Source organism: Polistes canadensis, unplaced genomic scaffold (assembly GCF_001313835.1).
Source record: "Polistes canadensis isolate GaletaPanama2010 unplaced genomic scaffold, ASM131383v1 scaffold_95, whole genome shotgun sequence".
Taxonomy (NCBI): domain Eukaryota; kingdom Metazoa; phylum Arthropoda; class Insecta; order Hymenoptera; family Vespidae; genus Polistes; species Polistes canadensis.
In genome coordinates this window covers 255,113-267,398 of record NW_014569642.1, presented here as the reverse complement: position 1 = coordinate 267,398, position 12,286 = coordinate 255,113, and the positions used below count along the sequence as shown (strand labels likewise).

The window sequence follows — 12,286 nt, the reverse complement described above, 5'->3', positions numbered from 1 at the left end:
TATATATATATATATATATATATATATATAAATAAATATATTCAAGTGTAATATATCTATAATGTTAAATAAATTAGATTTAACCGATTCTGAAAAGAATTTCAATCGAAAATTATTTTCAACAATATTCTTATGTAGAGCGTAAATTTGAGTATAAACGCCAGTTTAAATAGACTGCAAATCGTGATATTATAACGTATGCTCAAATTTTGTATAAAAACGAATATAAACATCCTGCCCCCTTCCTTAAGGTGTTAAATAGATCATAAGAAGAATAGAATAAATTAAAATAATGATTGAAAAAGGTCTAGATTGTAATATAGAAAAGAGGAAAGGTTAAAAGGTGGAAGGAGAATACCTTTGAAAAATCTTTATCGGCTCCTATAATCTTATCGGAAATCAGTCAGGCAATTTATCGAGCCGCTCGGATATACGTGTAACGATGAGAATTCATTTAGATTCAACGCTTAATCGCGTGTATGGCCGCCGACAGGGATGGTGTAGTCGTAGTGGTAATGGTAATAGTGTAGTGGCTCGGTTGCGGATCAAACGACACCGACACGACGAGTTGAAACTACAACACGAACCTCTTCCGGACGTAATTCCATTCAAGCTTTGGCTATTAAAATACGGGCCTGATGCTTATTGGGCTTGTGCTCAGTTATACAAATATTTTTCTATAAATCTCCCACAGTCATTTTTTTAACTATTAGTACTGTGTGTGTGTGTTCCCAATGGTGACGTTGTTGTTGATATGTTTATTTTGTGTTGTTGCTGTTGTTGGTTTTGCTGGTACTGTGGTGGCTATGCGTACAGAGAAGAAACAACTTTATAAAAACATCGTACATCCCGCCGAATGTTTAACATTATGGAAATCTAAATTTCATGAAAAATTATTCAATTCCGACCCTTCATTATATTCGATATTGTAACAGAAGCAGCATTTTAAAAGTACTGTACATTTTTGGATTAGAAATGTTGTTGTTCCTGCAACTTTAATCCATTCCAATAATGAGGCACAATGTTGAGAAACGCTGATGTATCAAATTTTAAATAAAACAGTAATGTTAATCGTACCAAACCCCCGTCGTAATTTAAATGTCATTTGTATATCAAATTACTTTGCGTTACTTAATAAATAAAATACAACTACTACACAGAACTAATTTTAGTATCTACAATACATCGGAGTCTACGTATAAGTAAGTAAAATAAGTATAATAATAACATAGGCTCATCTTTCAAACATTTATTTAATTAATCATAAAACAGAATTCCAGAAAAAGTTCGTAAAATATATTTTGGAAAGTTCGTAGGAAAAACGATACGTTAATAATAAATCATAATTTGAGATACCAAAATCTAATAGAAGAAACATTAGATCGTTGGTACAATAGCAAAAATAAATGTATCGAAGCCAACAATGTTAAAGTTGAGAAACACTGTTGGTGTAAGATGATTAAAACGAAGAGAGGATCACACACGTCAAAAGTGTCATCGTTCGAAGAGTTATTCGTTTTTCGTTCGGTCGGGGTATCTGTAAATTTTCCGATTGTTTACGACTACCCACATTTTCTCTCTCTCTCATGTTCATCCTTATGAACGGCATAACATACCATCTCATCCGTAGCAAAGGTTCGGCTTTTTTAAAAGGGGTATTGCCTACCCAACGACCCGCAGCGATCTAGGTATTTTCCTAGAAGCAAAAGCAGCGTTCGGTCATCGGTCGAAGCCAACCACATGATACGTATACAACACACAAACACGTAGAATCGAACCGCACACACAATACCATACTTTCTTCTCTTCTCGAGGCTGCTATTATTGTTAGCTTCCAGGAAGAGAGACCCGACCAAACGGACGCCTCTTCTTTTCCTTCCTCTCTCTCTCTCTCTCTCTCTCTCTCTTTTTCTCTTGTTCGTTCAGTCTCCACATACCACTACGTACACACACACACACACAGCATGCTGTATCATCGACTGAAACAAACCGTTCTCTTTCTTTCTCTTTCTGTCTCTGTTATACTCTCTCTCACCCTCATTATCTCTCTTCTACTTTCTCTCGCACTCATTGTGTCTCTCCTATTCTCTCTTTCTCTCTCTAACTTTCTGTTCGACTGTCTCTCTTTCATTCCAGGCTTATCCCTTTTTCGTGAGGCCGCCGCCGACGCCGGTTCGATGCGGTCTCTTCTCCGATTCTTCTTTATCTCTCCTCTTCTCTCCTCTTCCCTCCTTTTTTCTTTCTTTCTTTGAACCTTCTTCCAAGCATCCCAACCTCCCTCGTCATCCTTTAACTCATTCGCTCCTTGCCCGTTGGTACGTACAATAAGGACGGCATCTTGTTGCCAGCATAGTTTCATACACTGAGGGCTCCTTTTCCCTTCCTAATTATCCGGAAGGAAAGAGAGAATCTAGCGCCTAAATAAAGAAAGATGAGAATTTAAATGATGACAGATACAAAAATGCGAAAATAGTCCTACGACAAATATCCAATAATCGAAATTCTTCCCTTCGATTTCCCATTGAAAACATAACATATCAAAAAAGAAAGTTTGTTTGTGCAGAAGATGACTTATTTTTAATCTACAGATCAATTTTCTCTCCGACGATCATTAAAAATAAATACTCGTGGCCTTTTATGTTCATTTTCAGTCATTTCCCAAACTTTCCTTCGAGATGGTTGTTTGTCAATATAAAGGAATGAAAAGAAAAGAAAAGGAAAGAATAGATGAGGAGAAAGGATCGTCGAAGAAAATTTGAAAGAAATTCTTCGTACAATTTTCTCATCGTCTGCACATTTTCTCGATACCAACTATTCCACTTCCTAGATTTCATATTCGAAGTAAGCAAGCAAATACTTCGATATGAATAAACGAAAGAATAGATTGCAAGTTGCACGGATAACAATTTCTAACGAAATAAGCTGAATTCGCAAAAATATTTGACAAATAATCAAACACAAAGGAGTATCATCTTCATCTTATTCGAGTCATAAAAATGCTTCTCATGACATAAAAAAGATAAAAAGGAGTATACAAATAAATGAGTGGTACTTAAATCACAAGAATAAGAAAAAAAAGAAGGAATGAGAGAGAGAGAGACGTAATTAAAAATCAAAAGTTAATTAAGTTTAATAAGGAAGTAGGAGAAAATGACACTTTATTGAGAGACGCTCCCCTTTCTGTCATCGTCGTCGTTGTCGTCGTCATCGTTGTTGCACGGGTATTACAAGTATGTCTTTGTAAGCCTCCGGTACCGAAGTGTCATTATCGAGATAAAGATCAAGATGAGTTTATAAGAGACTCTTCAAATATTCCAATGTATGTATACAGATAAAAGAAATTCTACTTCTATACTCAAATAGAAAAAGAAATCGAAAAATAAAAACGGAAAGACAAAAGAATAATAATGATGATTACAAGGATAACGATGATGATGACAGTAATAGAAGTAATGATAGTAATAATAATAATAATAATAATATTAATTGAATATTTAATATATAGATTAAGCAAACATTAAGTATGCACGTATACGTCCTATATGGTTTTTTAAAAAGTAAATTAAAATATTTTGTTAATTTAGTGTGTATTTTTGTATAATAAATTAATACTTTTTTATACAGTATAAAAATATATGATTGATACTAAAAAAAAAAAGATTAAAATTGTATAGAAATGATTACTGAAAGGAAAAATATTTGTAAATTTCTATCTTGACATATTGACTGGCCGAGTAGGTCACCGGTGACCTCACCATAAAAAATAGACAAAATACAATTATACAACGTTGTTTATCAGTTGTAACAAAAATTTCAACAACATATGCATCCCATAATAGAAAATTCGTGTAGGAGTAGCCGACAAATAATGTGAAAAGCGCGCGGCAGTCAACGTGTTAATAGATTGATTTATTTTGTCGAGAAAAGCATCAAAGAATGTTTGAAAAAAAAAATGCGATTTTAAAAGCAACATCATAGTACGGGAGTAGTCCCTTTCACGACGAGTCTGTATGCGATCTATCGATCACGTCGTATGGCATCTAGGTCAAGCTACCTATTGTAGGTTCAACGTCATTTAATATTCAGCTGTGTTTGTTCCGCTTTAGAAACGAGGGAAGAAAGATATCGATATCTCTATATAATTAATTGCTACTAACAATAAATAAGAATATAAACATATAACGTTAACAGCCGAAAATCTGACATGAGATCATTTCTTGATTTCCAGTAAAATCGGACAATTGTCGATAAATGTCAATTAATGACAGTAAATACCGAATATATGTAAAATATATATGTATATATATAAAATGTATATATATAAAATGCCGCGTATTTTACATACGACGAGCGTTGTGCAGTTATAGCACATCAAATATGCTATGTGTAATTTTAGTCTTTTGTTTTTTTCGAACAAAAAACAGTCAATATCAGGAACAAAATGCAACAGAATGGCTAAAAAATGAGTCTCGGCGGCTGACGATCGGTATCTCGCGCAACGTGCATTTTTGTTGTTTAGTACACGCCCGTAGTGAAAAGGTCAATCAGCTATCATTGCTACAGCGATGATAAAGTGTTAAATTAGAAACATCGGACAATCTGATTGCCAAGATGGCTGGAATATGTAAGCAGATTGTCATTTAAAAAAGGCTGTTTTGCTTACAAAAGTACAATTTAAAAAAAAAAACTTATTTCTAGATTAAACAAATAATACAAAACGTTTTTAAAACATACTATTTTTGTTCTCTTAAGTTTAGACGATTAAATCTACCTGGGTTGTAAAGGCGTTCATTTGTTCCTGCAAATATTCTGTTTCTCGGAATGTACGTAACGAATCCAAACTTTTGACCGGTAGTGTCTAATTATATCTTGTAAATGACGTAACGTAGATAGTGTTACGGTATTCCACGTGTAATAAAATACACACACGGCCACGCTCACGCGCATACAGATAACTAAATATTCTTCTTATCTTTCTTCCGCGTGTCTTCTTCGAACTGTCCGTTATTTCCGTTCTATCCGCCGCCATTTTTAAATACTCTTCCGCTGTCCAATGATCGATAGTTGTCCGCTCTCTCAGCACAGTCAGACGGAATTATTCCGCGTGATTTTAAGTCGACGTTCCTTTTGTTCCTTCAAACCATTCAAACTCTCCCTTCCTCCCTTTAACCCTTCGATAAACCTATTTATATTTTAATGACAACCGTATAAATATAACCGACAGACAAAAACCACACAATTTAAATAACAATGAATATCCAATGAAAATTCTTTAGTAAAAAAACCGGTATCGTTTAAGAACCATCGTTCTCCTCCTGTTTTTGCTGCTTTTTTGTCGTATTACTATTAAATGGCTGCTATAAAAAAAAATAAAATTAAATTAAAAAAAATGACTACATGGAAAATAACAAAAACGATGTCGGATGAATATTATGAGAATTTTGCGGTCCGCGTGTAGAGAAAAAGACAGTGTGAGAGAGAGAGAGAGAGAGAGAGAGAGAGAGAGAGAGAGAGAGAACCGGGCGTGGAACGGTATTTATGCACGTGGAACCGGAGGCCCGAGCCAAAGCAAGCATATAATTTAGCCGTATTTAAAAGCGCACCCTAAAGAAATTACAGGGCGCAAGAGCGCAATAAATATCATTGCAATATATGTTGTATGTAGTACGTGATTTTGCGTTCGTTCAGGCGAACGTAATATTTTCAACTTGCCGTCCTTTTAGGTACCATAGGTAAAAAGATATAGGTATAGAGGTTTATGGATACTACACCATACTATACTAAATTGTGATATTGAATTTATTTAATTACACACACTCCTTCTAGCGATGATTTCGATGCTTTATCGATTCTCTTTACTTTTATGAACGAATATCACGATATTTAGGTATCTACATTTATTCTAGTTTACATTCCAATGTTTATTTGAAATAAAAAGAAATACAAAAAATGTTGTTGCCGAAAATCAAATCTTTTTAACTCATCCTCGTAAGTATGTGTACTATAGATAATTATGTTGTAATAGATTTTTATTATACTTGGAGTACCGAAAAGGCTTTTTTTATTATAAAACATTGAATGAAAATAATAATAATAAGAATAATAAAAAAATAAGTAAGTTTACCAGTGATGCGATCGTCTTTATTTTGATTCTATTTGCTAAATACTTTTTAAATTCATTCATAAAATCATATTATAGTTCGACGAATTTTTTACGTCTTGAATTCCTCGTAAAGAAATTTTATCCGCCTATTATATGAATCCTAAAAATCGTAAAAAAGAAAAAGAAAAAAGGAAGGAAAAAGAAAGAAAGAGAGAGAGGAGCGCCGCAATTTTCTACCACGATGACGATTTAAAAGTCCATTCGTACGGAATGCTTCTGCTTACAATTAAAATATCGACGTTGTAAATGGAAGTGAAAGAGAGAGAAGAGGAAAAAGATCACAAAGAAGGTTTTAAACGTGAATTCGTCGAATCACTGAAGTGGTAAGGTAACGTACGCGAATAACAGAGACAAAAAAAGAAAAGAGAAAGAAACAATTAAAAAAAAATAAGAAAGAAAAAGGGTGAATCAGAAAAGATACAAAAGAGGACAGAAAAAAAACAGAGACAGAGAATCGAGCGCAAAGAGCAAAGAGTAAAAAACTCGAACGCTCTCTTTCTCCGTGTAGAAAAGAAAAAAAAGAAAAAGAAGGACGACACATAACCAACAGATGAATAAGAAATTCTTCTTTTGCTGTGTGAAATATCAAAAGAATAAAGAAACCGCGTATATATAAATTATATTGGGTCGCGGAAAACATTTTTTCGTATTTTTCTAATAGATGATGGATTAGATCGCATAACGTTGGTGATACTAATCGAATTTATCAACACTTGCGTCGGTTTGAAACTTGACACATCATAGAGTAATAAAAAATAATTGTAATATTTGTTCACACACATTGAATTTGAAAAATTTGGATGTCAAAGGTACACTTCAGTGTAGTCAACTGATCGCTGGAAAATCGTGGACAAAATTCAGCAAGATCGACACATTAGCAGTTGTGACAACCGGTAAAAAACTAAACATTAGCCATAAAACAATTGTAAGTCATTTAGAGGATTCAGGATTACAAAATATGAAATAGAAAAGAAACTTTTTTCTCGACCCAATAAACGCACACATTTTATTCCCCTAAGTACCACCTAATGTATCTAATGAACTCGCAAGAGGGTCTGATAATTAAACTCCACACTCACGGTTCTTCTACAAGTGCATAAACCGTTTTACGGGAACTCACCATCACCACCACCACCACCACCACCACCACCACCATCACCACCACCACCACCATCACCACCACCATCGTCACCATCATCTCCACTGTGACTCGCAGCAGTTGCCTTTTACCACCCTCTCTTTTTTCCTTTCGTACAAAAAAAATGAAAAAAAAGAAAAAAAGAGAAAAAAAGAAGTGTACACAGGGGAGTTTCCAACGTATAAGCGGTACGCTCTTCCTTTCCTCTCTTTCCTTACTCCCTTTCTCTCCTTCCTTTTTGTTTGCTTCTTCTTTCTCCTCATCCACCACCCCCTTTACCATCTCCTCCTTCCTTTTTCTTCTTTGTAAATCAGTCTCCTCTGTTTGCTCGGTCGTAATTTTTATCATTGGATAGAGGCAGGCTTTTCCAGGATATAAACTCGTTCTAACCATCCCCTCTCTACCCTCAACCACCACTTCTCGTTCTAGTTTTTTATCTCTGTCTTTCCGTCTCTCATTCTCTTTTTCTTTCCCTCTTTTAGTCCCTCTCATCGTGCCGACAGGGGTTGGGGTAATGGATAACCGGCAGACGCGCGTGACATAATGCATACGCGTACGTGTGTGTACGGTACATAATCGTAAGTACGCTTCAGCGTAATAGGACGACCGATGCACGCATATCCGTTTCTCCCCCTTTGCTCTTCTCTTCTCTGCTCTGCAATGCAATGCAATGCACTGCACTGTCTGTCTGATTTTTTTTTCTTTCCTTTTTATCCCAGTTTTTATCGTAAATTTCATAATAGATAGGACAAGTCTTCAAAATATAACAACATTCATTTCTTTTTCTCTGCCACTCCTTTTTTTCCGTAAATTTTCGAATGGGTGAGACAAATTTTTATGAACATTTATTTCTTTTTCTTAATGGTGAAACAAAGCTTGAAAATTGAACTAACGTCCATTCATTTCTCTTTTCTTTTTCTCTCTCTGATTCTTCTTGAAATTATATATATCTGTATATATATATATTAGGTATCCAAGTGGAATAAATAAATCGTTGCGATGCGGAATTATGTTCACCCTTCTCGGGCAACGTGTGTAAATCCCCTCTGGCGAAGGATAGCGTGGGCGAGAGAAAAGGGTCGAAGAGAGATTAACAATGGCATGATAAATGAGAGATTAGGAACATCGATTAATCCCACGTATTTATTCGTTTGACTTTCTTCTTTCCTCAACTCACCACCCTAAGTTTCATGAAAACTTTTTTCATATGCTCTTCCCCCCTTTTTTTACCTTGTTCTTTCTTCTTTTTTTCACAAAGAATTTTCAATTTCAAGAATTTTTATTTTACAATGAGACATTTAAATATTATGAAAAAAGAAATATGTTTACGTGTGCTTGTATGACAAATATATTTGATAATTTTCTTAGTTATACGGTATATTATAATATAAAATATTTGTTAGTTAATATAAATAAACGAGAAAAAGTTCGAAAGTACATTAGAAATAAATGATCGAGAAATTATTTAGGAACGAATAAGTATTATTTTCTCGGTTATCTTATATTTTAGTATCTTTCGAAAGAACACGTACGCGATGTGTAGGCAGTTGCAAGGCGCTAATATACATACATATATACATACATATATACATACATATATACATACATTTCATTCGTAAAAGGCGTATAATAAAGAAGGCGGAAGGATGAAAGGAAAGAAGAGAGAATCGCGTGGTTGGCCGTCGTCGTCTCTTCTTCTGCTGCTTACTTTTTTGCAACAACGGTACGCATACACGTATAAACATACCATGCATGTGATATACACGTGTATACGTATGTGTATATGTAATGGTAGGTATACTTACGTACCAAGGAACGTACGTTTATTCGTGCTCATTCGCTTCAAAAATATCCACGGAGAAAGAGGAAGAGAGAAAGAAAAAGAAAGATACACATAAATGCGCGCACGCTTGCGTCATGACGCACACTATAATAGGGAGAGCGTGCCGAAAGTGCAAGAAGAAAAAATGCACACGCGTGACGTAACATGTACCCACGTGCTGAGTTCCACATTCACATCATCACCACACACAAACACACACGTCGGAATAGACACGCGCACGCGTGTCTTTTAGAACGCGTGGACTTATGACATATCGAGCAAGCGCAGAAAAAAAATACGAATTTTCCGGAATCAGATTGAATTTTTAACTAATGTATTAATGCAGCAATTACGAAAAATTATCTCTAAATGACTATTAATATGTTAATATTATTATTATTGTTGTTATTATGTGTTTTCATGTATCTAATTGAATATTAAACATTTGCTAATTAAAAACGAGTACAGGATTATCTTATCTCATTAATGTTCATTCAAATGACAATTACCATTGATAGACTGTTATTTTTAACACGTAAGTACAGTGTTGTTATACTAATAGACAAAATAGTTGTGCAGTAGAACATGCAGTAGAAATGGATATTGTCAACCAATCACTGGAAAGGTCGACAAAAAGATGGGAAAAAAATTTGGAGAGATCGGCACATTATAGCAGTTGTAATAATTGATAAGGACCTAAACATGGGCCAGAAAATAATTGGAAACCATTTGGAGATAGTCCGATAGAAAATATGAACAGAAACTTGTGTCACTTTTGTATTGAAATACGAAGAAACACTTTTTCCCCGATCCAATAAATTACAACGCTGTTCGAACAATTTGTGTATCAACAATTTGTGGTATTTAAATGAAGGAAAAAATTAAGTTTTTATGTTTTTTTGATTTCTTGATAAAAAAGAATATTTCAAAATGAGTATATGATGTGATATATGGAGATCATTTGCAGAAATTTCTAATAGTTTCGGATGGGTGACCTTTGCATTACGTGATTCTTGTCAACCGGTTACACCAGGCGTCCGCGTGTATTTGACATTTAATATACAGGAGTGTTTTATCCATCTGACACGCTTCCCCAACTGCGTTTGATCGAAATGTTATCGATAATCGTTTATCTATACCTATATGTAATACATACGCGTTCTCCTTCGTAATTAATTGAATGGATTCGGATGATATAAATTATTTTTTTACAATGATAAAACGAACAAAATACCATTTAAAATATAAAATAATTTAATTTTGAAATAATAATCATAATAATAATCCTTGGACGTTCATTCATAAACAATAATGACAATACTACTACGTATTTCGACATAACAGAGTACAGTGGTACGCAAAAAACAAACGTAAACATAAGACCGAACGATCCTGTGTTGTTTTAGGAATCACATGCACATTTCTTCGTAAGTTCCAAGAATTTGATTGATTTATCAATGATCTTTGATTTTGAGAATTGGAATGATGCAAGGAGGAGATCAGAGGGTAAGGGGAAAATCATTCAACGCGAATAGAGAAACGTATGATTGCTCGGAGTCTACTAAGTAAACACGTTTTGCTTCTCTCCAACATGCGCGAGCCAGACAAGAGTATAGAAAGAGAGAGAGAGAATTAACATGAGAGCAAGAATAAAAGAGAGATGCTGGCATTCCATGCATCCAGTGGTAAGAGCAAGAGCAAAGCGAGAAAGATAGAATGATAGAAGAAATTGAGCAAGCGAGCCAGCAAGCGAGCAAGCGAGCAAGCAAGCGAGCAAGCAAGCAAAAGGTTTACCGTATATCTCTCGATCCCTTGAACGAGCCGCAGGATTTTCTCAAGGAGCGTCGCGTTAAGAACGCGGGAGAAATAAAAGAATACTCGTATAAAGAAAGGAAGAAAAAAAATAAAGAGAGAGAGAGAGCTTACCAGAAAAAGGTTTGTAGCCCGCAAGGAACCTTGCTCGCCACCACTTCACCAATCCGGTAGCCATGAGACCCTCATGCGTGTTTACGGCCGCCGATCTTCGCTGTCTTCTATTTATCCTTTCCTTCTCTCTCACCTCACTTCCACTTTTTCTTTTTTTTCTTCTACCTACGTTTTTTCTTTACTTCTTTTTCTTTGTTTTAAGTCCGTATTTTCCTCAAAGAAAAATCTTCACGAAGGAGAGAATGATCTTCAATGTATATACACACAAGCCACTTGAGAGCACGAGTACGATCCGGCACGTTCGATGTTGGCCACCCTCCCGTCACAGAACGGAGCCCGCGTCACACTCACTACTCCCGGAGGACGTTACTCCGAAAAGGGGACGATCCGGAGAGACAGACAGAGAGAGAGAGAGAGAGAGGCTGGGGGAGTGGGGAAGGAAAGGACGAGGAAGAAAAAGAAATAGGGGAAAGGGAGAGAACGGAAAGAGGGGAGAGAAAGAGAGAGTAGGGGGAACAAGTCGGAAGCGGTGTAAGAAGAAAAGACAGGAGAAGCAGCGTACGGTGGGACGCACGTGCGCGCGCGACGGTGGGCCTTACCCCCACCTCAAAAAAATCGGGTCTTACGGACCACTAGAAGAGGATGGAAAGGGACGAACGAGAGAGGGAGAAGGAAGGAAGGGGGGCGGGAAGGAGGGGGTAGAGAGAAGCAAAGAGTGAGTGGAAATAATGGAGCAAGCGAATGTGTGTATGATAGATATATATATATATATATATGTGTGTGTGTGTGTGTGTATATCGTATGTTGCTCTTTCTCTTTTTCAGTCTATTCCTCTTTCTCTTTCACAGCACGAAAATCACTTCCAAGCTTCCAGTCTTACACGTCGCACTGCCGATGCACATAGCGACTAACGTGTTTATGTAGGTACACCAAAGGAGACGTAGTGGGTGTATATGTGAGCGTGATTATATGAACCTAGGAGCAAGGAGCTCGGACGTCCGGAACGACGAAAGAGAGACAGGGGGAGAGAGAAAGAGAGAGAGAGAGAGAGAGAGAGGGTAGGAAAGCAACGGCACACATTCACGAGTATCTTCTTTTTCTTTTTATTTTTCTTCTTTCTCCTTTTTCTTTCTTTGAAAAATACCCTCGGATCTTTTTATTCTGTCTCTTTTTTCAAATAAATCCGCATCGCGTTGAAATCGGGCGATTTAAAAGATCGTAGAAATGGTCTTGTTTG

General features: G+C 35.9%; 1 protein-coding gene across 1 annotated transcript in view; it reads right to left on the bottom strand.

Annotated features, from left to right (window-relative positions):
- LOC106787229 (protein naked cuticle homolog) overlaps positions 1-11,516 on the bottom strand; it is a 17,519-nt gene extending 6,003 nt beyond the window's left edge. The window contains exon 1 of the mRNA XM_014749424.1: positions 11,050-11,516. Within this exon, the coding sequence (XP_014604910.1) occupies positions 11,050-11,113 (64 nt within the window). The 5' untranslated portion in view covers positions 11,114-11,516. The remainder of the gene's footprint in view (positions 1-11,049) is intronic.
- Positions 11,517-12,286: the final 770 nt, after the last annotated feature.